The sequence below is a fragment of the Mustela erminea genome, chromosome 19 (assembly GCF_009829155.1).
Source record: "Mustela erminea isolate mMusErm1 chromosome 19, mMusErm1.Pri, whole genome shotgun sequence".
In the NCBI taxonomy this organism is placed as follows: domain Eukaryota; kingdom Metazoa; phylum Chordata; class Mammalia; order Carnivora; family Mustelidae; genus Mustela; species Mustela erminea.
In genome coordinates this window covers 8216277-8241547 of record NC_045632.1, presented here as the reverse complement: position 1 = coordinate 8241547, position 25271 = coordinate 8216277, and the positions used below count along the sequence as shown (strand labels likewise).

The 25271-nt window shown below is 41.4% G+C and overlaps 2 protein-coding genes across 2 annotated transcripts in view; one reads left to right on the top strand and one right to left on the bottom strand.

Annotated features, from left to right (window-relative positions):
• Window positions 1-272, top strand: part of LOC116579132 (zinc finger protein 11-like) — a 1039038-nt gene extending 1038766 nt beyond the window's left edge. The window contains 1 exon segment of the mRNA XM_032324104.1: window positions 2-272. Coding sequence (XP_032179995.1) covers window positions 2-111 — 110 coding nt within the window. The 3' untranslated portion in view covers window positions 112-272.
• A 9574-nt stretch (window positions 273-9846) lies between these two features.
• On the bottom strand, window positions 9847-10547 carry LOC116580065 (nuclear transcription factor Y subunit beta-like). The gene is given in 2 exon segments (XM_032326098.1): window positions 9847-10222; window positions 10224-10547. Coding segments are annotated over 2 exon segments (615 nt in total). The 5' UTR covers window positions 10463-10547.
• Window positions 10548-25271: the final 14724 nt, after the last annotated feature.

The following is a 25271-nucleotide window of genomic DNA, read 5'->3' as shown; positions in this document are numbered from 1 at the left end:
AACTTAACAAGTCATGAATGTGGCAAGGCCTTTAAGGACCGCTTAGCCCTGACTCAGCATCACAGGGTTCATCCTGGAGAGAAATCTTACCAACGTCAAGAATGGTGTTAGGCCTTTGCAGGCACTCTGTCCTCGTTAAACATCATAATATCCATATTAGATAGAAAGCTTACCAGTGTACAGAATGTAATAAGAGGGATGCCTGTGTGGCTCAGTCAGTTAGGGCACTCCCTTGGGCTCAGGTTATGATCCCAGGGTCCCAGGATTGAGCTCTGCATTGGGCTCCCTGCTCAGCAGGCAGCGTGCTTCTCCCTCTCCCCCTGCCTGACCCTCCTCACTACTTGTGCTCTCTCTCCATCTCTCTGTCAAAAGAGTAAATAAAATCTTTAAGAAAAAAGAAAAAACGTGAGAAAAATCGGTTAAGGAGTGCTCACCCATTCATGCCTATGAGAGAATTCATATTGGACCATAACCTCCCAAATATAACCAGGGTGGCAAGGCCCTTGTCCAGCATGCATGCCTTCTAAACAGAGAATTCATATTGGATGAATGATGTGGCCAAACTCCTAGCAGGCACACAACCCTTACTGCACATCACAGAACTCACCCTGCAGAGAAAATTATAGATGTAATGAATGTGAGAGAGTGCCTAAGGACTGCTCCCTCCTCACTCCATATGAGAGATTTTAAATAGGAGAGTAAGTGTACAAATACTAAGAATGTGTCTGACCTCTCAGTGGGACTCCCAACTTTCTTAACATTGTTGTTTTCATATAGGAGTGAAAGCGTGAAATGTAAAGAATGTGGCCAAGCCTGTAACTGGAATTCAGTGCTTACTCAGTATCTCAAAATGCATAGTAGATTGGAACCCTTGGAACATCGTGAATGTGGAAAGATTTTCATTTTAGTATACATTGGAGCACACACCAGGGGGTGCATTAAGGAAAGTCAGTAGAGGGCGCCTGGGTGGCTCAGTGGGTTAAAGCCTCTGCTTTCGGCTCAGGTCATGATCCCAGGGTCCTGGGATCGAGCCCCACATCGGGCTCTCTGCTCAGCAGGGAGCCTGCTTCCTCCTCTCTCTCTGCCTGCCTCTCTGCCTACTTGTGTTCTCTGTCAAATAAATAAATAAAATCTTTAAAAAAAAAAAAAAAAAAAACTATTGAATTGAACACCTGATGCCAATGAATGTTACAGAAATCAAACATCATTTACTCTATTCAAACATTACTCTCTATGAAAATAGTGATTATAAGGAAAAATCAAACTTAAACACTTAGAAAATGTATATGGTATTCTGTTTCAACAGATTTAGCGGATTGACTTTTTCATATATATAAGGATTTCAGTATTTTTTAGTTTTTTACATTAACCCTATTTGAGATTTGTGACTAATGTATGAATATATTTCCTCTGAAATCACTCCAGAAAATTCTTCCTTTCCTTGTAGGTGTGTAAGACCACGTGGTTGATTGTTGCTACATCAAATTAGATGTCCTGCTCCATTAAGTGGGACCCATGCGTACCTAATTTTCCATGGAAGATGACTGTATGATATAAAACGTATGAAGTATATCTCAGTGGAGATGGTGCTTATGGTTATAACATTGATGTAAGATTCCATGGAAGAGGTGTTTGGAGCACACACTTCTGCACGCATTGAAACTAAATAACTTACTCAATATTAGAAATAAGAGGTTTTCCTGATTGTTCTTTAAGGAAAAAGAGGTAGCTGGTCAATAAACTACCAATGTATCTCCCTAAGTGCAATCGTTAGAGAGTATGACTTGATGTGGTTAAATGAGGAAACCCTGACAGATGACTGCAGGAGGGTAGCTAACTCTTCTTTACAATGCCATACCATTGAACATAGACATTTCTGAGGAATGTACCTCTGTCCTGAAATTTTTGGAAACAGGTACTCCATATCCTTCTGAAAACACTCGAATGCTTTTGCACATGTGTTCTGTATTTCGAATGGTGACAATAGAGTGGATTTGAAATGCATAACTTAGTGTTTGTGTGAACTTGATATATTTTCATTAATAAAACCTAGTGTGTTTTAACATCTGGATATGGGTGTGTCATGAATGATGTATGATCCTACGTCTAGTGTTCATTTATGTCATTGAAGTTTGTAGGGATCTAATTGAATCAATCACCTATATGATACTGGAGTAAAACAATATACCTAGGAATCCATTTTCTCTGAAGGTTTAAGTTGTCTGAAGGTTTAAGGGATAAGTGATTATTTTTCCCCTAGTCTATGCTGTGATTTTCTCCTCTTTGTGAATACAGTGATATTAACCATGGGTGTATTACCGAGGTATGTAACATAGAGGTATTGTTGGTGTTTTAGCTCACATACTCTGTGTTACTGCTACTTGGCATCGATTTGTGTAGCCCAACATTTTTGAAGGTCCTTGCACTGACAGGAGCCATTCTCAAGAGTGCAGTCCCCAGTCACCACACTGCAGGGTGTCAAGTTAGTGGAATGTCTTATAAGACATCTGCACTCTGTTCTTGTGAGCCACCATCTCTCTTTCTCCCAATGCTTTCCTTCCCATGTCCCTTAGAGAAGACTTCCCCTCCCCCAGAGCTTCCCTAAATCTGTTTCAGTTGGAATGGCATATTCTGGACTTAGACTTTGGACTCTCTAGCACTGCACCATGGACCCAAATGAAGTCATGTGCCCCATGTCCTAAACTGAGTGGTATTTTGATGTGTCTATGAGGTATACATGTGCATATGACCGTGTTATGTGTGTCAAAGATACCCCATAAGAAAGAGAAATCTATCCCAATAGGAGTGACGTGGTAGCCCGGGGAAGAGACAGAAAATATTCAAGATGAAGAATTAGCATGTAGAGGAGGAGAAGTGTCCCTAGTTTCCCAAGGGACTCCCTAGATGTAGAAAAATAACTTCTACTTGTTTACGACCTACTTATCTCCAGATCTCCAGTTGTATTTGCCCTCATTCTTCTTTCCAGCTACATAGGCACCACAACCATTCCTTTTTGCCTGTGCTATGGAGAGAGTGTCCTCAGAAAATGCTTCATTGAGATTAGACAGGTGGAAAGCTGATGGGTATTAGGACATTTAGCACGGGGATGTGGGATGTGAATCTAAGTAAAATTTGAGGAAGGCACCATCCTTCAAGAGAAAGACAAGACCTATTAAAATGAAATGTGAGGAACTCTTTCCAATGTGGGGAGGGACCTGGAGGTGACTCCCTTTAGTCACTGCAAAGGCACAAGGAGCTCTTGCTGGTGTCATCTGATGAACACATGTAATGGGGGAAAGAATTGGCTAATGTGGGTTTCTCAGGAGTAGGGAAGTCCTGCTTTATCCTGATGATTTGATTGATCTCTGTCTTCCTGAGGACTAATGCTGCTGGATGTCAGTGATTACACTACTTTCCTTGCCTAGATCCGTGACAAGGGATGGAGGAAGGTATTGGATGATGCAATCATGTGGACAGCTTTAAGATGTCACATGGTAGAATAGATGTTTGAGATGAAGAATCCTTCTGGACAGTGGAATAGGCAGGATCTGCAAGACATGTGCTGTGGTTACTCCCAAGCCCTCATTTCCCAGGGAGATCACCCCAGTCAAGGTCATATCCAGTGTGATTGGGTGATCTTCAGGGAAGCTGCTTCACTGCTGTGCGGGACTTTCCTCCCTTTTCTCAGCACCATAATGAGTGTAGTTCTGTATTGTGGGTCTTTGCATGGCATGGATTTGTTGGTGAAGCAGTTCAGCAGTGAGAAGCAGTGAGTATATCTGCTTGAAACAGTCCAACCCAAGCATTTATTGACCCCTCAATGAATAAAAAAGAAAGATAGAAATCAAAAGACATATTTATAACCCTAAAAGTGATGAAATCTTGCCATTTGCCACAAGATGGATAGAGCTAGAGTGTATTCTTCCAAGTGAAATAATTCAAAGAAAGACAAGTATTGTATCATTTCAGTCATGTTTGGAATTCAGAAAACAAAACAAGTGAGCAATCGGAAAGAAAAGAGAAAGGGAGAGGCAATGCATGAAATAAACTTTTTAAAAAATGATTTTACTGTATTTACAGAGAGACAGTGAGAGAGGCAACGAAAGGAGTGGGAGTGGAGAGGGAGAAGTAGGCTCTCTGTTGACCATGGAGCAGGATTTGAGGCTTGATCCTGGAACCCTAGGATCAGGACCTGAGCTGAAGACAGATGCTCAATGACTGAGCCACCCAGGCACACCAAGAAACAGATTCTTAACTTTGGAAAACAACCTGATGGTTGCCAGAGTGGACATGGTTTAGTGGATGCATTAAGTAAATGATGGGGATTTAGGACTGCCCCTGTGATAGGCATAGAATGTTATATGGAATTGTATAATCACTGTTGTACACCTTAATCAAATATTACTTCATATGTTAACAAAGTGGAATATAAGGAAGAATCTTAAACATATTTTGTGTTTTGCACATTTAAGAGATTTTTTTGTTTTATATTGTCTGACTTGTAGCTGTTGCCCAAAATATACCTTTGCCCACAAATAGAAATACTTATTGTTCTCCCTTCCTCATTCTTCCCAAATTCAGAAAGTTTTGGGGACTGTTCTTAATTTTTATGCCACTATATGTTTTAGCTCTGAATGAATATGCTAATCAGAGTGATCTTACTATATTTCATGTTATGGTTTTCTCTGTAGTTAGTCTGCCTAAATTCAAAGTGCTTAGTATGTTAAGTGGCTGATTCTTCTACACTTCCCCTGATGGAACACCTAAATTATTGGTGTCCTGAATGGAAATCCCTGTGGGATGGCTGTTGGGTGCTGAAGCTGAATCTGCCGCTGTCTACTGAGAGGAACTAATGTCGTTTTTGTGTTTGGATTCATTCAGAATCTTACTACAAGAATGCATCATTTCAATGGGTTACATTGTGAAGGATTTAAAATTTTAGGGGTGCCTGGGTGGCTCAGTGGGTTAGGCCTCTGCCTTCAGCTCAGGTCATGAACTCAGGGTCCTGGGATTGAGCCCTGCTTCAGGCTCTCTGCTCAGCGGGGAGCCCGCTTTCCCCCCCAGCCCTGCCTGCCTCTCTGTCTACTTGTGATCTCTCTCTCTGTCAAATAAATGAATAAAATCTTTAAAAAAAGAATTTTAAATTTCAAAAGACAGTTTTATCTGTGCCACAGACTTGGCAATTTGTGCTTCTCCTAACTCTAAAGTGTGTTGTGGCCATGCAGTATTACAAAAGAAAAGTACCTTCCTTTTAGTAGATTCATAACTGAATTCCTAGTGATTTTTTTAAATTTTTTATTTATTTATCAGAGAGAGAGGGAGAGAGAGCAAGCATAGGCAGACAGAATGGCAGGCAGAGGCAGAGGGAGAAGCAGGCTCCCTGCTGAGTAAGGAGCCTGATGTGGGACTCAATCCTGGGACGCCGGGATCATGACCTGAGCCGAAAGCAGCCGCTTAACCCACTGAGCCACCCAGGTGCCCCTAGTGTTCTTAATGCTAACTTTTTGATATACACAGTCCCTGTACAGTAACTTTTTAATTTTTTTCTTTTTGGTTTATGACAACTTAATTCTAGGATTTATTTTGTACTCTTAACATAGAACAATTGCTTTTTAAAAATTCTTATGAGATGGGGTGCCTGGGTGGCTCAGTTGTTAATTGTCTGCCTTCAGCTCAGGACCCTGGGATCAAGCGCTGCATTGGGCTCCCTGCTCTGTGGGAAGACTGCTTTTTCCTCTCCCACTCCCTCTACTTGTGTTACATCTCTCGCTTTGTCTCTCTCTGTCAAATAAATAAATAAAATCTTTAGAAAAAAATTCATTTTTTTTTTAAATTTTTTATTTTTTATAAACATATATTTTCATCCCCAGGGGTACAGGTCTGTGAATCACCAGGTTTACACACTTCACAGCACTCTAGAAAAAAATTCTTCTGAGAGAGACTACACTTGTTACTGGTGGTGTTGGGGGAGGGGAGTGGCAAAGGGAGAGAATTTTAAGTACCCTCCACCCTGGGGACAGAGCCAATCCCGGGGTTCCATCTAACCCTGAGATCTTGACCTCAGCCCCATCAAGAGTCAGCTGCCTATCCAACTTAGCCACTCTGGTTTTCCTTCTTTTTAAATAATTTATTTTGATTCCAATTAGTTAACATAACATGTTTTCGGTTTCAGGTGTTGAATTTAATGATTCCACAGTTCTGTACCTCCCCCAGTACTCATCAGATGTATGTCCCCCTTAATCTTTGAAATGGAGTCTCGCTGAAGCATGAATGCAGCCATGTGATTTTTTTTTAAGATTTTATTTATTTATTTGACAGAGATGACAAGTAGGCAGGCAGAGAGAGGGGGAAGCAGGCTCCCCGCTGAGCAAAGAGCCCAATTTGGGGCTTGATCCCAGGACCTTGAGATCATGACCTGAGCCGAAGGCAGAGGCTTAACCCACTGAGCCACCCAGGCTCCCCCAGCCACATGATTTTTGTTCCACTTGATTCTATTATGTGGTTTCCCGTTTCAGTCACCAGGACCACTATAGAAAGACCACTTCATCTTTTACAGTGAGACACCATTCAGTATTTCCTGGTATGGATAAAAGAAAAAGGATAACACCAATTTTCAGTGAGAATGTTGAGGAATTAGAATTCTCATATCGCTGATGGGAGAGTCAAAAGGACATTCACTTCAGAATGTGTGGCAGTTACTTATGAAAAGAAACATTTACCGACTGAAGCGGAACAATTTGTCACCCTAAAATGTATCTGGCATAAGCATTATTTTAGGCTGATTATTTTAAATAAAAGTCAGATAAAGGAAAGGCTCTGATATCCTGTGTTTACTTTTGGAAGACTTTTGCATTTGTAAGGAAAATCTCCACCTGTAAGGTGTCTCTGTGTAGCAGAAAGAGGGAGAATGTGTCTCCAGAAACTCCAGTGAAGGCCTGGATCTTCATCTGTCACCACCACATTTGCCTGGTCACCTCCGCAATTACTTTCCAATAGGATCACATGTGGAGTTTCAAAAAGGATCTTCTCTGTTAGTCTCCCCCTCAGATTCTGTTGGTCAGTTTGGGTGGAAACAATCCTGTTGCATTAATTAAGGGCTCCAGGTGATTCTCAGTGAGGCCAGGGGTAAGCACGAGGGCTTCAGGTTATTTTATGAGAGTGGGAGCAGGCTTTGGCTCATGGAGAGGCAACATGGTCTCTGCTACGTGAGTCTGGGAGGGTCAGGTCCATGCAGCACATGGTGCCTATGCGCTCTCTGTCTCTCTGGGCATTTTGGGAGCGGAGCCCCCCTGGAATTAGAGAAGTAAAATTCAGGGCCTGGTGTTCAAGTAGGAACTCCAAGTTTCTGAATAGCTCTGACACAAAGCACTAGGATGTTGGGTCTATCTGCATTTCAGGGTCTTGTCTTCAGGAGAGCAGTTTACAGATGAAGAGTTTGTATTGGCAGCTTGAGGGGCATTTTTTCCTGATGGAGCTGTGACTTCTCTACAAAAACCTTATGAGAAAAAAAAATCTACAGGATGAAGTGAAAGAAGAAATGGCCGGCCAGTTCTCAGGTAAGCCTAGCATCCCAAGTCAGAAGTCTAGTCATGTTTTTCTCCTGAAATTTCTTGCATTTAGAAATTGCAAATGTTGGTTGCTCTAGTTCTGATGTTTCTGGTGCATGTGTTCTTAAATGTAGTATTCATTTTCTGAAGTGATACCATAGGCTAGGTCTTTAGAACACTACTCCCCTATATCCCAGATAACCCCTACCTCCCCTACCTCCCTTCTCTGCCTTCTTTCCAACCTGGCTCCAGTAGGCCATCAGCAGTTGTCACTTTGAATTAAAGTCCTGCAAGTATTGAAAATATTCCCTTGGTGGCATATCCAGAGGGGAAGGTGTGTGGCGTCTAAGATTCCCGTTGCTGATGAGGTCTGGTCCTGGTTTATCAGGGAAGGGAAACATTTCTCATTTAGGGTCTGTCTGGATGTTTTACCAGGTCTGTGTAGCCCAGGAGGAAGAAAATGCACAAATAAAATGATGGATATAGGGTCCAGAATAACGTGGAAGTTTCTCAGATTAAAGAAGTGGGGGGAGGGGATTGTTGACTCTTCCCCTTTAGAATGTGAAAAAGATGGAAAGCCTGGGTGGATCAGTCCATTAAGCAGCTGCCTTCAGCTCATGTCATGATCCCAGGGTCTTGGGATTGAGTCCCCCATTGGGCTCCTAGCTCAGCAGGAGCCTGCTTCTCTCTCCGCCTCTGCCTGCCACTCTGCCGGCTTGTGTGCACATGCTCTCTCTCTTTCTCTCTCTGACCAAAAAATAAATAAAATATTTTTTAAAAAAAGAATGTAAAAAAGATGTTCTATGTAGAATACACTAGAGGTTTGCCTGGGTGTTTCAGTCAGTTTCGCACTGGACTGTTGATTTCAGTTCAGGTCATGATCTCCAGATCCTAGAATCTAGGATCTCCTAGATCCTAGAATCCTGGTTCCCTGCTCAGTGGGGAGTCTCTTTGACTCAGTGGCTCAGTCAGTTTTGCACTGGACTGTTGATTTCAGTTCAGGTCATGATCTCCAGATCCTAGAATCTAGCATCTCCTAGATCCTAGAATCCTGGTTCCCTGCTCAGTGGGGAGTCTCTTTGAGATTCTCTCCCTCTAATTCTGGCCCTCCCCTCCTCCTTCTAAAATATAAATCTTTTAATAAAAATAGACATTAAAAAAATACAGTAGGTATTACAGCACATGGAAACTGTGGTGTCTAAATGTGGTATCTCTGAGAGTCAGATGGGGACCCCAAATGTGGGTCCACGATTGGGGGGAAGCCAGTCAAGTGGGCACTGAGAAGAATTCACCTGAGTCAGAACAAAGGTATTAGAAGTTTATTGAATACACTGCAAGAGAGCAGCAGGCAGGACAGCAGAGGAGAGGCTGTCTATAAGGAGCCTTTAAACACAGGGTTTAAATGGGGAAGGTGGGGGTTATGGGAGCTTATCCAATTTTCCCTTTTCTGGTCACTGTACCCGGTTTTCAGTAGCCCGGTGGTTGCTCAGGGCCCATGGTTACTTTGAGGTGGGTCCCCTGATGGGCCTGTCTGTATTCAACCATAGGGGTGCTGGGGCCCTTTCTCCATTCCTTTGATCAAGTCTGCTTGCCTAAAAGCAGCCTCAATAGAAACTATAGGTGATTTAACATCATTTATATCCACTGTATTTTCATAATTAGATTTCTAGTCTGCATTACTGTTCTCAGACCACAAGTAAACACCAGTGATAGTGTGTCCTTTGGTGGGCCTTGGGCACTGAGATCAAGTTGGTGGCATACACCTAATGTTAACTGCTTTTATTGGCTTGTTGCTCTTTGCCAGATTCCTCCCCTATAGTGTTCATATTCCCCGTCTTACGTTTGTACAGACCTTAGGTGTACAGAGTGATATGCAGAAACCATCACATTTCAGATGAAAACTTCTTTCTCCTGAGTTTCTTTTGCTTGGAGTCTTTCCTTCTTTTAACTCCACCCTTATATTTTATCAAAACAGCAAATACCATGAATTAACCCAGCTGTTGACTTGAATTATAAAAGTAACATGATTTAACATGAAAATAAGAAACTTTCTACAAATCTCTGACAGTAGTAAATTGCAATATATAATGTATATAGGAGTCCTACAGAGCAACAAACTCATGTGAAACAAAAATGTTTTAATACCTTTAAAATCCAAATATTTCTTAAATCATTCATGAAAAAGCATCCCAAGTCAGAATTAAGCCCTCAGTCAAGCATTAGGAAGCTACATTACAGCTATTTAATGTACAAAGAGTCTTCTTTCCCTAGTCACTTCATCCAATGTCTGTTTCCAGAATCATACAGACTTAAGCTTCTCTCCACCCCATGCCACCATTTCTTCAGACCCTGAAAACTGAATTCGTTGAACACCAGAAATATGACATTGTATAAACGTAACATTTTGTTGTTGACCCTCTGTAAGTTCTTCACTTAGTCCGTCTGTAGCTCTGAGTCTTCCACCAACTCCTTTCTCTCCTTTCATAGCCTCTCTGAATTTCTGAAAGGATAATTTTAGAAGTTCAACAGAACCGTCACAGCCTGAGGTCAGCATGGCAAAGAGAATTTCTTCTCCCTTGATTGTCCTCCGTTTCTCTTGATGGCATCTTTCATTTGCTTCAGATGTTACAAAGCTGATGAGCTCACTTACTCATTCTTGAACACAGTCCTTGGCATTTTACAATCCTTCCTGTTTGAGGTATGACATTTTTCATTATCCTTGCTACATTTGCAGTTGGAAGATAGATATCGCATTCTCTGAAACTGTCTTTTGAACCATTTGTGTCTTCATGATCATTCATGCTGTGCTCAGTGTCATCATGAGGCTGAATCACATAGTGGCTTCCTCCCATGTAGTGTGCAGCTGTGCCTAGTAGAGAAGCATCTGTCGTAGCACTGTCACCATTGGTTGTCATGAAATACTGTGAGAACCGTGTTGTCAGTGGTGTTCAGAAACACCTTTCTAAAAAGGGGTCTGATCTTTGCCCAACTTCAACCTTTGAGGCAAGTCCAGGGACCACAAGCCGCCAGAAGGCTGCATTTTTTACATGTAAGCCAGATTGCAGGGAGACCAAATCCACTCCTCCCTCCCAGGCACCTCCGTTCCTACCCAGGCAGGTTTTCAGGCTGACCCTAGCCCCTCCGCCCCCGTGGGCTGACTGTCAGGCCCATCGTGGCACGCATCACCCTACTCCTTGACCCAGGCCCCAGGCTAGCGCTCAACACCTGTCGGGCATCTACCTGCCCAGGGCACTGGGGCAAAGATACCCAGCCCTGCCATGCCCCTGCTAGCTGTTGGGAGTCCCCCACCCCCACCCTGACTCTGTGCACCAGCATTGCTAAGGGCCCAGGGTCGGGAATGGGGTCCAGGCCAGTGTCTCCCACCGAGCTCACCGCACAAAATGGAGCCGGCTGGGGTGCCATTGAGAGGAGGTCTGGTGCCCTCGGGAGCTCCCTCCTCAGCCTTGGGCCAGGAGCTCCTCTGAGCAAGAGGAAGCCTTACCTGCCTCCAGCAGCACAAAGCTGCCTGCAGCCAGAGCAGCCTGCCCCCATTCTTGCCCCAGCCCAGGGCGGGGGTGGGAGGGAGGCAGGTATAGGAGGAAGGCCAATGGCACTGGCTATGGCAGTGTTGGGATAGGCAGGAGATTTCTTTCTTTCTTTCTTTCTTTCTTTCTTTCTTTCTTTCTTTCTTTTTTAAAGATTATATTTGCTGGGGCACCTTGGTGGCTCTCTGGGTTAAGCATCTGCCATGGGCTCAGGTCAGGATCCCACAGTCCTGGGATGGAGCCCTGCATCTGGCTCTGGACAGTGGGGACTGTGCTTCTGCCTCTCCCTCTCCCTCTCCCACTGCTTGTGTTCCCTCTCTTGCTGTCTCTCCCTCTGTCAATAATAATAACATAACTTTAAAAAGATGACATTTATTATTTGATAAAGATAGCAAATGAGCAGTGGTGGAGGGTGACCTCGGAGTCAGATCCAGGGCTCAATCCCAGAACCCTGAGATCACAATTTGACTTGAAGGCGGACAGTTAACTGAGCCACCCAGATGCACCTTTCTTGTATTCTCTGAGGAAAAGAACACAATCAAAGAAGTGCAGATAAAATTAAATTTCCTTTTACTTGCAGCCCATTGCTAAACTCTTGAGACAGGCACAGTGTGACATTCCTCAAGGTGTTCACAATGATGGCAATGTTGTTTTTTTGGAGGTAAAAAGTAACCTTAGCTTGTCATTAGCCAGACCTCTAGGATCCTGTAAGTCCTCTTTAACATAGGATAATCCCTTTGAAATTTATGTCTTTATGTCTACCCCTTGAATATATGTTGGCAGTCATCCCCCAAGCATGAGCCCACTGATAGATATCTGAAGGGTCCATGACTAAGGTTTTACAAGATAGTCATATGTGACCTCATCATGACAGCACCTTCAAGGTCCTGGAAATCTTGCTTCCAAATTCATTAGAGACTTCTGTTGTTCCCTCAACCCCCTCCCCCACTGAACATACATCATCAGTCACTGCTCACAAACCTAGTATAGCTCTTTCTACCCACAGGTCCTGTCGCCATATTTAATAATACCACTTTTTTGCACCAAAGACATCTCAATTATTTCTTCATCATTCACTCCTGAACCCCAACATTTCACATCAAAAAAATCTCAAGACATAAAAAAAAAAAAAAAATCTCAAGAATTCTTTCTTGACCAATGGCTCCTGTCCCACATCCCTGTTTGCACTGAATAGGGAGAGCTCTCACCTTTGTGTAGTTGATATATTTGACTTCTGGGGGTGGAGTTCTTAGGCAGCCAGCCCTCTGTCCCATTGGTTTTTCTTTTCTCCACATTAATGTCATGGACATACACTTCTTCTTCTTTTTTTTTTAATAACAAGTTGTTTTTTTTTTTTTTAAGATTTATTTATTTGACAGAGAGAGAGAGAAAGATCACAAGTAGGCAGAGAGGCAGGCAAAGAGAGAGGGAGAAGCAGGCTCCCTGCTTAGCAGAGCCTGATGTGAGGCTCAATCCCACAACCCTGAGATCATGACTTGAGTGGAAGGCAGAGGCTTAACCCACGAGCCACCCAGGCACCCCTGGACATACATTTCTGTTTAGCTCTTTGTGTTTTCAGAAAAAGAGAAAAATCACATAATTAACATTTTTTAAAAGATTTATTTATTTATTTGACAGACAGAGATCCCAAGTAGGCAGAGAGGCAGGCAGAGAGAGGTGGGGGGAAGCAGGGTCCCTGCTGAGCAGAGAGCTGGATGTGGGGTCCTATCCCAGGACCTTGAGATCATGACCTGAGCCAAAAGCAGAGGCTCAACCCATTGAGCCACCCAGGTATCCCCATAATTAACTTTTTGAGGGTCTTAAAATCCTGAAATATAATAGATCACAAATGATCATTGAAACAAAACTTTTTAATGAAATACTATGTTGAGGAATCATGGATTAAAATAGCCAAGAAAGGGGTACCTGGGTGGTTTAGTGGGTTAAAGCCTCTGCCTTCAGCTCGGGTCATGATCCCAGGGTCCTGGGATTGAGCCCCACATCTGGCTCCCTGCTCAGCAGGAAGCTTGCTTCTCCCTCTCCCACTCCCCCTACTTGTGCTCCCTCTCTTGCTCTGTCTTCCTCTGTCAAATAAATAAATAAAATCTGTTTTTACAAAGTATGGATGTGTACATGAAAAGTAAATAGGTAGATCAATTGGGTGCCTGGGTGGGTCAGTTAAATAAATGCCTTCAGCCCAGGTCATGATCCTGGAGTCCAAGGATCGAGTCCCAAATATGGCTCCCTGCTTCTGGGGGCAAATGCTTCTCCCTCTGACCCTGCCCCCTTTTGTGCTGTCTCTCTCATTCTCTCTCTCTCAAACAAACAAAAAGTAGATCAATTTTATTTAGACCCCTTCTTGTTTCCCTCATTCTTCTCCAGTTTGACACCTGCTGTGAACAGTGCTTTAAGGTCCTCTCTGCATATTGACCTGCATGTCATTTTAGATAGACTCTATAAAGGTCAGACAACCTGGGTGAAAACCCAATCACTTCCATGTTACTGGATGTCTGACAAAATATTCCCCCCAAAATAGAAGAAGAATTTATTAATTCATTATTTACTAATTTATTATAATTAATTTATTACTTTTGTCATAATTAATTTATTAATTATAAGGATAGAATTATATTATAATTAATTATTAATTATAATTTTATTGATCATAAATATATAATTATATTATATTTATATAATTATATATAAATTATATAATTATAATAATATTATATAATTATAATTAATTGTTATTTATTATAATTAATTTATTATTCATTAATTTAATTTATGAATTAATGTTAGATGGTCTTGGGTAACTAGGAAATGGTGAGAAAGGATTGTTGTTGGCTTTCTTGCTCTTCCAGTAACATCTATAATGGGTATAAAACCCATTCAGGGAGCACCTCTGTGGCTCAGTCAATTAAGCATCTGCCTCCAGCTTCGGTCATGGTCCCAGGATCCTGGGCTGGAGCCCTGCATTGGGCTCCCTGCTCAGGGGGGGAGTCTGCTTATCTCTCTCCCTCTGTAACCCCTGCCTTCCTCAAGTCATCTCTTGTGTTCTCTCTCAAACAAAAAACAAGATTTTAAAAAATAATTAAAAGCATTTTTTACCTGTTCCAAATCCTCCAAGACTTCTTGTCTTAGAGTTCTATCCCTTTCTTCTTTAAAACTTTATCCCTTTGCCCATAAGGTACTGCCTTGTTAGAAAGGTAGACTCTAGGCACCTGGGTGGCTCAGTCAGTTGAACAACTGCCTTAGGGTCAGGTCATTATCCTGGAAACCCAGTATCAAGTCCACATTGAGCTCACGGCTCCACGGGGAGTCATCTTCTCCCACTGACCTTCTCCCCTCTCATACTCTCTCACTCTCTCTCTCAAATAAATAAATAAAATCTTAAAAAAAAAAAAAAAGGAAAGAAAGAAAGAAACACAGACTCTGATCCCACCCCAGTACTCCTGAACAGAATATGCATTTTCACAACATCTCTAATGCACGGTTTTGAAATTTAACCCACTAAGAGATTCCACCTAAGAAACAGACACAACTTTCTGTATGATGTAAACACAGTGGTAAAAAATGTGTATGCCTGTGTTGATGCCTTCATTTGACAAGTTATCTTGGAGAAACAGAGTGTTAATAATGGTCTTGTGGATCCTAGCCATCCTCTTACCTCGAGGTTAGAGAATCCATTAGAACATATTACTGTGTTAAAAATTATCTTCCTGTGTAAAGTAGAAAATTCACCTAAGCCAGAACTAGTTGTCCTGGTATAATTGAACTAACATGAGTTCACTGATTGGTGAGTCACAGGAAGTATACTCGGTAGGGGTTGTCACACCAAAAAAGCCCTGCAATTTGCAACCAATAAGGAGGTAACAGTAAATAACTTCCAAAGTAGAGACTTACAGAGCAAGGGAGAATGATTTCTTTTTATTTGGGGTTAGGATAAATATTTAGAAAGTGGATCCTTGTCATCTTCTGTAGATCTGGCCACAAGGGGGCACAAGTGCCTCAAGAAAACACTTCTCTACATGCTTTGCATTTTACCTAAATGAGTTTGTGCTCCTCCTTGGGTGGAGATTTTAAACTATAATGAGATAAAGGGAACTAACTAACTCCCTGTATCATCTTGGGTACATTATGAACTCTTCCAATGGCCACTTGGTGACTGTGGTATTTATTGCAGGGACAGCTCAGGGACAGCTCACATTCAGAGATGTGGCCATAGAATTCTCTCAGGAGGAGTGGGACTCCTGACCCACACTCAGCGGCAACTGTACAGGGATGTGATGTTGGAGAACTATGGACACTTCCTATTCTTGGGTGAGGAAGATTCCTTCCAGATTTCCCACACCCCACTCAGGGTTTTTTGTTTTTTGTTTAAAGATTTTATTTATTTGTTTGACAAAGAGAGATCACAAGTAGGCAGATAGGCAGGCAGAGAGAGGGAGGAGAAAGCAGGCCCCCTGCCAAACAGAGATCCCAATGAGGGACTTGATCCCAGGACCCAGAGATTATGACCTTAGCCAAAGGCAGAGGCTTAACCCACCTAGCCATCCAGGCACCCCCCACTCAGGGTTTTGTTCCTTCCTGTGAAGACTGACTCTTTGGAGATTCCTCTTTGAACAACTGGATTTCAGATCCAGGCAGAAAGGAAAATAAATACAGGTTTGTACATGTAGAGAAGCAACTTCATGATGTGTCCTTTTCAGATTTACCTTCCCTTCCTTAAGGGAACATCATCACTTCTGTAGATGAGTGTCAGTTCTAAATACTGAGGGGCATAAAATGGGTACTTCTCACATCTTCTACTTCAATTTCTACTCTTTATTATTGTATTTCATATTTGGAAGTGGAGGTCAGGATGTGAACTTTGGAAATCCCTCCTTCATGTTGTAAAGGGGCTGTTTTTCAGCAGCATTTGGGAAAACATGTTCTTGATTTTGCAGTGTCCTCTCTTCTCTCCTGAGCACAGTCATAATGGAAAGTTAGAATCTCCTGCAGTACTCCTTTCCTTTCTTTTCTTTCTTTCTTTAAGAGAGAAAGCACAAGGGGTTGGGGAGGGTCAGAGGGAGAAGCAGACTCCCCACTGAGCAGGGATTCATGATGCAGAACTCCATCTGGGACACCAGGATCCTGACCTGAGCCAAAGGCAGTGGCTTAACCAACTGAGCCACCCAGGCACCACACTTTTCCTTTTTTTTCTAATAAATAGGTCTCACTGTGTCAAAGCCAGACTTGGTCTCCTTTTTGGAACCAAAGAGGGATCCTAGGGATGTGATGAGAAAGGATACTGTATCCCTCCATCCAGGTAGGTGGGAATGAATGAGGCGGGTGACAGAGGGGAGGTCCAAATGCAAAGGAAGATGATAGACCTTAAACTGTGGTTTGAGTAGCTGTCTGAATAGAAATTAGTTTAGTAGTGTGGTGTTATTTCTCTCTTTCTTATGGAGGGGCAGATGCCATCCAACATTCTTGGTCTGTCATTCTCTAGGGATTCTCCTTCAGTGCCAGTCATGGTCCATCACATTCACAGGGAGGGCCTCCATAATCTGAGAGTTTTTCCATTGCTTCGAGGGCCCTGCAGAAATCTCCCTATTTCTGAGGAACTCTATGTTTAGCCCTTTGCAAGTTGTGTTTTTCCTCCTCTAAGAAATGTGTCGGGGGCGCCTGGGTGGCTCAGTGGGTTAGGCCGCTGCCTTCGGCTCGGGTCATGGTCTCGGGGTCCTGGGATCGAGTCCCGCATCGGGCTCTCTGCTCAGCAGGGAGCCTGCTTCCCTCTCTCACTCTCTGCCTGCCTCTCTGCCTTCTTGTGATCTCTGTCTGTCAAATAAATAAATAAAATCTTTAAAAAAAAAAAAAAAAAAAAAAAAAAGAAATGTGTCGGGTCATGGTTGACATATTGGAGTTTAGTGCAGAAATCGGGGAACAGTGGAGACAGATACCACATGCATAAACCAGAAATGGTTTATGCTTTCCAATGTTATGGAGGCTATAATCTGAAATCTACAAAACTGAGACTCAGTAATTTTGTCAGATAACAAAGCACCTCCCTGAAATGAGAAAATCTAATGCTTCCTTTCCCTTCAGAAGTATTTTTTGGGGGCCCCTGGGTGGCTCAGTGGTTGGGCCTCTGCCTTTGGCTCAGGTCATGATCCCAGAGTCCTGGGATCAAGCCCAGCATCAGGCTCCCTGCTCCTCCATGGGAGACTTGTTTCTCCCTCTCCAACTACCCCTGCTTGTGTTCCTTCTCTCACTATCTCTCTCTCTCTCTGTCAAATAAATAAATAAGGTCTTTTTTTAAAAAGTTATTTTTTTAATATTAACTAATATAGAAATTTCCACTCTGTTTCATTTCTCAGTGTTGAAATAACATAGAATTCCTACCTAAATGAATGCCACAGTGGAGTCAGAACATTTGGATCTCAGATTTTGTAGCTTTTAATAAAGTCTCAGTTGCTACCTTATTAAAAATTGCATCAGTTCATAATTCTGTCTTGTATGAAGCTCCTGTGACTTTTTCCTGTGTGTTTTCATTTTCTAAATAGTTATATATGGGTGCCTGGGTGGCTCAGTGGGTTAAGCCACTGCCTTCGGCTCAGGTCATGATCTCAGGGTCCTGGGATCGAGTCCCGCATCGGGCTCTCTGCTCAGCAGGGGGCCTGCTTCCCTCTCTCTCTCTCTCTCTCTGCCTGCCTCTCCATCTACTTGTGATCTCTATCAAATAAATAAATAAAATCTTTTAAAAAAATCTTTAAATAGTTATATGTAAGCATCCTCATTTTTTTTTGATCAAAAGTTCTCATAGTATGTAGGCATGTCCTTTATAAGAAGCAAGGTAATGAGTAAAATCCCCATATTTAAGGAAAAAATTTTGTTCATAAATTTTTTACTTCACTAAAAATTAAACATGCACTTTTCATCTACTTTCCTCAGAATGTATCTGAATTTCATCCCAAATATTTATGTTTTATGAAGTTGTCAGAATATTTTACACATTGGTAGTGTTTATTTAGAAATGAACAGATTAAGGTGTCTGTGTGACTCAGCTAATTGAGCATCTGCCTTCACCTCCTGGCATGATCTAAGATTTCTGAGATTGAGCCCCAGGTCTGATTCCTGCTCAGTGGGGAGTCTACTTCTCCCACTGCCTCTGCACCGCCCCCCCAGCCGCTCATGGACTCTGTCAAAAAAAATAAAGTATTTTTAAAAATAGAAATAAAAGGATTTTAATTTGCTTGGTTCCAAGGAATGAGTTATATCTTACATTCAGATGAAAGGAGGAATATATTAATAACATGATACATTTTTTTTCAAGTCTTTTAAGCACTTATTTGTAAAATTATCATTAGACTTTTTTGTGTGTGTGAATTTTAATTAATTTGTCAGTGAAGGCCTGTCAGTAATTCATTGCTTGTTTTTCTTGCATACACAGTTTAAAATTGTATTTATTTAGTAGTTTTCTTACTAAATCATGTTTTTTAATGTAGAAATTTGGGTTCAATTTGGGCTTACTCCAGCTTTGCAATTCCATAATCACGCACTTCCTTTTGTCTGGGACTCTCCACAACTTTAGTTACTTCTTGTTTCCTTATTAACTGTGTATCTTGATATAGGATAACAATTTTTAAGTCTGGATTTGAAGACAATGTGCATTTACTCAAATATGAATCCACTTTATGCCCTTTGCCAAGAATATTATGTATCTGTCTGTGTCAATATCACCCATACATACTTTGTGACTCATCTTGTGTATTTCTTTCACTGGTTAGTGGTCCCTGTATACTGCATCATGCCTACATGAGTTGTCATAATAGAAATAATTTCATCATCTATTTACTGGTTGATTTTTATTCTCCTTTCATGAGAGACACTTTTGAAAAGTAATTTTGACACACTTCCTGGGGCACCTGGCTGGCTCAATGGGTTAAAGCCTCTGCCTTTGGCTCAGGTCATGATCCCAGGGTCCTGGGATTTAACCCCAAATTGGGCTCTCTGCTCAGCGAAGAGCCTGCTTCCTTTCCTCTCTCTGCCTGCCTCTCTGCCTACTTGTGACTCTGTCAAATAAATAAAATCTTAAAAAAATAAATTAAACTGATAGTCTCAACTGCATCCAAAATTATTCTGCTTATCTCCATTCCTGCACACACCTTGTTTGTAATATCATGAATCCTATCTTTTATGTTGTGTGCTTTATTACCTATATTTATTATGTCTTATGCTTTGGTTTTTAAAATATTTTGAGGTAGAAATGAAAGCAACCTGTGCTACCTTATTACAACACTGTGGGTTTCTATAATCTTGGAAATATTTATATTTAGTTGAGAGCTTTATGTTGTCTTGTGGTTTTAGTTTCTGTTTAGAATCCTTTTATTACAACTAGAAGTACTTCCTTTAGTATTTCTTGTAGGACAGGACTACTGGTAAACATACAGGGGTTTCTATGTGGGAAAGTCTTCATTTCTACCTTCATGGAAAATAATTTTCCCCGATAGAGTATTCTTGGTGGATATTTTGATCTTTCAGTGCTTGAATGCACTGTCCCATACAGTTCTTCCTACCAGGTCTACTGAGAATCCCACTACTTATAGGAGCTCTCTTGTATAAGAAGAATTGCTTTTTTCATATTATCTCAAAATTCCCTTTTCACCTTTGATTTTTTTCATAGGCTAATTACAAGGCGTCAATGTGTTGACATTAATCCCACTTTGAATTTCCTGGGCTTGCTGAATTTGTTCTTTCCACATACATGAGAAGCACAAGCCCTTAGAACTTCGTGTAAGCCCTCTGCCCCCTTTCACTCTTCTTTCCTTTTTGGGGCCCCTTAATGTAGCCATGGGACCACGTTCTGGTGTCCCATGAGTGCCTAGACTATCCTATTCCACATTTTTTTTTGGTCCTCTCAGCAGGTAATTTAAAACAAGGGGTCTTTGCAAAACAAAAAACAGAACAAAACAATGGATCTTGAAGTTGAATCTTTCTTCTGCTTGCTCAAGTCTGTGGGTGAGCCGCTGGTGTGTTTTTCACTTCAGGAATTGTACTCTTCAAATCCCAGTTTCTGGTTGGTTGGTTGTTATAGTTTCTGTGTCTTTGGATTTACATTTTGGTCCTGCATAGTTTTCCCGATAACATTTACTTACCCATCTATTTTTCTTCTTTCTCCATGAGCAGCTTTACCATGGTTATTTGAATCCTTTCTAAGGCAATAAATAGTTATTAATTTATTTATTATTTTTATATAAAAAGATTTTATTTGACAGATACAGAGAGAGGGAGCACAAACTGGAAGTGGGAGAGGGAGAAGCAGGCTTCCGGCTGAGCAGGGAGCCTGATGCGGGAATCGATCCCAGGACCCTGGAATCATGACCTGAGCTTAAGGCAGATGCTTAATGACTGAGTCACCCAGGCGCCCCCCTCTTTTTTAAGATTTTCTTTATTTGACAGAGACAGCGAGAAAGGGAACACAAGCAGAGGGAAAGGAAGAGAAGCAGTTATTAATTAATTAAAAGCCAGTATTGGACATTTGTTTCATTCATCTGGTTAGAACACAATTTTCTGGTTCTTTGAATGCCTTATTATCTTCTGTTGACATTTGGGAATTTTAAAAAAGCAGCCTCCGGGCCCAGGATTATAGACTTGCTTTGTACAGATGAACAGAAATAATAGCAGTTTGGGGACTGCTCTTACATGTTCTAGGCATTTGTCATGTCTGAAAATGTGTGATTTCTCAGTTCTCAAAATGTAGTTACCTTTTCAGAGTCTGTGATATCTTCCTCTCTTGCTTCATCTCTGTAGTCTCTCCATTGGTTGAACAAATGCTCACCTTTTGGCTGGGCAGCCACCGCAGTGCATCTAGAAGGTGCTGTCATTCCTTGCTCATTCCGTGTCAGGCATGACTGAAACATGTCCACAGGCAGCAGCAAAGTAGTGAGAGCACTGAACGCACAGGTCACTCATTTGTTTCTCTCCTGAGGAGAGGTGAGAGTGTTCTCACAGTGTTGCCATGGAGTGTCTGGGAGGGTGAGTCACCATCGTGGGCAAGCGTCAAAAACTTTGTCTCCCTGATGTGTGTATATGTATATGTATATGTATATAATATATGTGTATGTATATATGATATAATATAGTTCATTAAATATTCACATATACAAATATATACATGCATACATGTGTATATATACATATATGTATACATGTAGACGTGTGTGTGTGTGTGTGTGTGTGTGTGTGTGTGTACACACAAACACCACATCTTTATCCATTTATCTGTTGATTGACATCTGGTTTTTTGGTTTTGTTGACTGTTTCCTTTACTGTGCAAACGTTTTTTTATCTTGCTGAAATCCTAACATTTTTGCTTTGGTTTCCTTTGCTTTTGGAGACATGTCTAGCAAGAAGCTGTTGCGGCCAAGGTCACAGAGGTTGCTGTCTGTGTTCTCCTCTAGGATTTTGATGGACTTTTGTCTCATGTTCAGATCTTTGATCCATTTTGAGTTTATCTTTCTGTATGCTGTAAAAAAATGGCCCTGTTTCATTCTTCTACATGTGTCTGTACAACTTTCCCAACGCCATTTTTTTAGGGGATTGTCCGATTTCCACTAGATACTGTTTACTGCTTTGTTGAAGATACATTGACCATAGAGTTCAGGGACCATTTCTGGGCTCTCTATTCTGTTTGATCTATGTGTCTGTTTTTGTGCCAGTACCATACTGTCTTGATGTTACAGCTTTGTGATACAATTTGAAGTTAGGAATTTTGATGCTTCCAGAATTGTATGTCCTTTTCATTATTACTTAGGATATTTGGGGCCTATTTGGTTCCATAGAAATGTTAGGATTGTTTGTTCCAATTCGGTGAGAAATGCTGATGATATTTTGATAGGGATTGCATTGAATGTGCAGACTGCTTTGGGTAGCATAGATATTTTAGTGTGTGTATCCTCAATTTCTTTCCTAAGTTTTCTTTAGTTTTTAAGAGTACAGATCCTTTCCCTCTTTTAGGTTTATTTTTTCCCTCCTTTAGGTTTATTCCCAGGTATCGTACAGTTTTGGGTGCAATTATAAATGAGATGGATTCCTTGATTTCTCTTTCTTTTGTCTTATTGTTAGTGTATAGCAGTGCGACTGATTTATGTGCATTGATTTTATATCTAGCAACTTTGCTGAATACTATATCATTTCTAGCATTTTTTTTAAAATATTTTATTTATTTGACAGAGAGACACAACAAGACAGGGAACACAAGTGGGGGAGTGCAAAGGGGAGAAGCAGGCTTCCTGCTGAGCAGGGAGCCTGATGTGGGGCTCTATCCCAGGACGCCAGGATCATGACCTGAGCCAAAGGCAGATGTTTAATGACTAAGCCACCCAGGTGTCCCACTTCTAGCAAGTTATGAGTGGAGTCTTTTGGGGTTTTTACATAGAATATCATGTTGTCTGTGAAGAGTGAGAGTTTAACTACTTTGCTGATTGGGATATGTTTTATTTTTTATTGTGTGATTGCAGAGTTTAGGACTTCTAGGACTATGCTGAACATCAGTGATGAGAGTGGACATCCCTGCCATGTTCCTGACCCTAGAGGAAAGACTCCCAATTTTTCCCACATTGAGAATGATATTAGCTGTGTGTTTTTCATATATGTCCTTTATGATGTCGAGATATGTTCCTTTTATCCCTACACTGCAGAGAGCATTCTGTCAAGAAAAGATGCTGTTTTTGTCACATACTTTTTCTTTACCAATTGAGAGGATCATATGGTTCTTGTCCTTTTATTAATGTGATGAATCACATTGATTGATTTGTGGATGTTGAACCACCCTTACAACCCAGAATAAATCCTACTTGGTCCTAATGAATAATTCCTTTTTTTTTTTAAGATTTTATTTATTTATTTGACAGAGAGGAAGAGATCACAAGTAGGCAGAGAGGCAGGCAGATGGAGGGGGAAAGCAGGCTCCCCCCTAAGCAGAGAGCCTGACGTGGGGCTCGATCCCAGGACCCTGAGATCACGACCTGAGCCAAAGTCAGAGTCTTAACCCACTGAGCCACCCAGGTGCACCAGGAATAATCCTTTTAACATATTTTTGGATTGTATTGTTAGTATCTTGATGGGAGGTTTTTGGTTTTTTTTTTAAGATTATTTATTTATTTGACAGAGATCACAAGTAGGAAGAGAGGCAGGCAGAGAGAGAGAGAGGAAAAAGCAGACTCCCTGCCGAGCAGAAAGCCTGATGTGGGACTCAGTCCCAGGACCCTGAGATCATGACCTGGGTCAAAGGCAGAGGCTTAACCCACTGAGCCACCCAGGCGCTCTTGGTGAGAGTTTTGGCATCCAGGTTCATCAGGGATATTGATTTGTAATTCTCCTTTTCAGTGGGGTCTTTTTCTGGTTTTGGAATCAGGGTAATGTCATAGAATGAGTGCATAAGTTTTCCTTCCACATCTACTTTTTAAAACATTTTCAGAAGAATGGGTATTACTTCTCCTTGAATTGTTTGATAGAATTCCACTGTGAAGCCATCCAGCCCTGGACTCTTTTTTGTTGGGAGATTGTTGACTACTGCTTCAACTTCTTTGCTGGTTATGGGTCTATCTGGGTTTCTATTTCTTCCTGCTTCAGTTTTGGTAGATAGAGTTTTTGAGGAATATATCCATTTTTCTTCTAGATTTCTTAATTTGTTGGTATATTATTACTCACAATATTATTTTATAATTGTTGCTATTTCTTCAGTGTAGGTTATGATCTCTCATTTTTCATTCATGATTTTATTTGGGTCCTCTGCTCTTTCTCGTAAGTCTCCTAGGGGTTTATCAAGTTTATCAGACAATAATTCCTTCAAAGATACAGTTCTTAGATTGGTTGATCTGTTCTACTGTGGGTTTGTTTTTTTATTTCTATTTCATTGATTTGTGCTCAGATCTTTATTATTTCTCTTCTTCTGCTGGATTTAGGCTTTATTTGCTGGTCGTTGTTGTTTTTCCAGTTCCTTTAGATGGAAGGTTAGATTACATATTTGAGATTTGTCTTTTTCTTGAGAAAGGCCTCTATTGCTCTATACATCCCTCTTAGGGCTGCCCTTGGTGCATCCCACATGTCCTAAACAGTCATGCTTTCATTTTCATTTGTTTCCATGTATTTTTTAAAATTCTTCTTTAATTTCCTGGTTAACCCATTCATTCTTTAGTAGGATTTTATTTAACCTTGATTTATTTGTTTTCCTTGCAAATTTTCTCATCATTGAGTTCAATTTTAAAGCAGTGTGGCCTGGAGCACCTGGGTGGCTCAGTGGGTTAAAGCCACTGCCTTCGGCTCAGGTCATGATCTCAGGGTCCTGGGATTGAGACCCTCATGGGGCTCTCTGCTCAGTGCTTTCCCCCCTCTCTCTCTCTCTGCCTCTCTGCCTACTTGTGATCTCTGTCTGTCAAATAAATAAAATCTTAAAAAATTAAAAAATAAAGCAATGTGGCCTGAAAAATGCAGGGAATAATCCCATTTTTTCTGTACCATTCAAGACCCATTTTTGACCCAGTATGTGAACTGTTCTGGAGAATGTTCCATGTGTACTCAAGAAGAATGTGTATTCTGTTGCTGAGTAGATATTATACCTCAGGAAAGAATCAGTCCTCTATTAGTAGTGATGATGCCTCTTAAGGTAAGAGATGAAACATGTCTAAGCTGAATCACTGGCATGAAGTCTTCATTGGAGAGTGGCCTGTCCAATGCTACACTATTGACTCTGAATCTAGAAAGATAAGTTTTACTTGTTTCCTTTTTTTTTTTTTAAGATTTTATTTATTGAGGGCACCTGGGTGGCTCAGTGGGTTAAAGCCGCTGCCTTCGGCTCAGGTCATGGTCTCAGGGTCGGATCGAGTCCCACATCGGGCTCTCTGCTCAGCAGGGAGCCTGCTTCCCTCTCTCTCTCTCTCCCTCTCTCTCTGCCTGCCTCTCCATCTACTTGTGATCTCTCTCTGTCAAATCAATAAATAAAATCTTTAAAAAAAAAAAGATTTTATTTATTGATTTGACAGAGAGTGAGATCACAAGTAGGCAGAGAGGCAGACACAGAGAGAGAGGCTCCCCACTGAGCAGAGAGCCCAATGCAGGGCTCACTCCCAGGACCCTGAGATCATGACCTGAGTCAAAGGCAGAGGCTTAACCCACTGAACCACCCAGGTGGCCA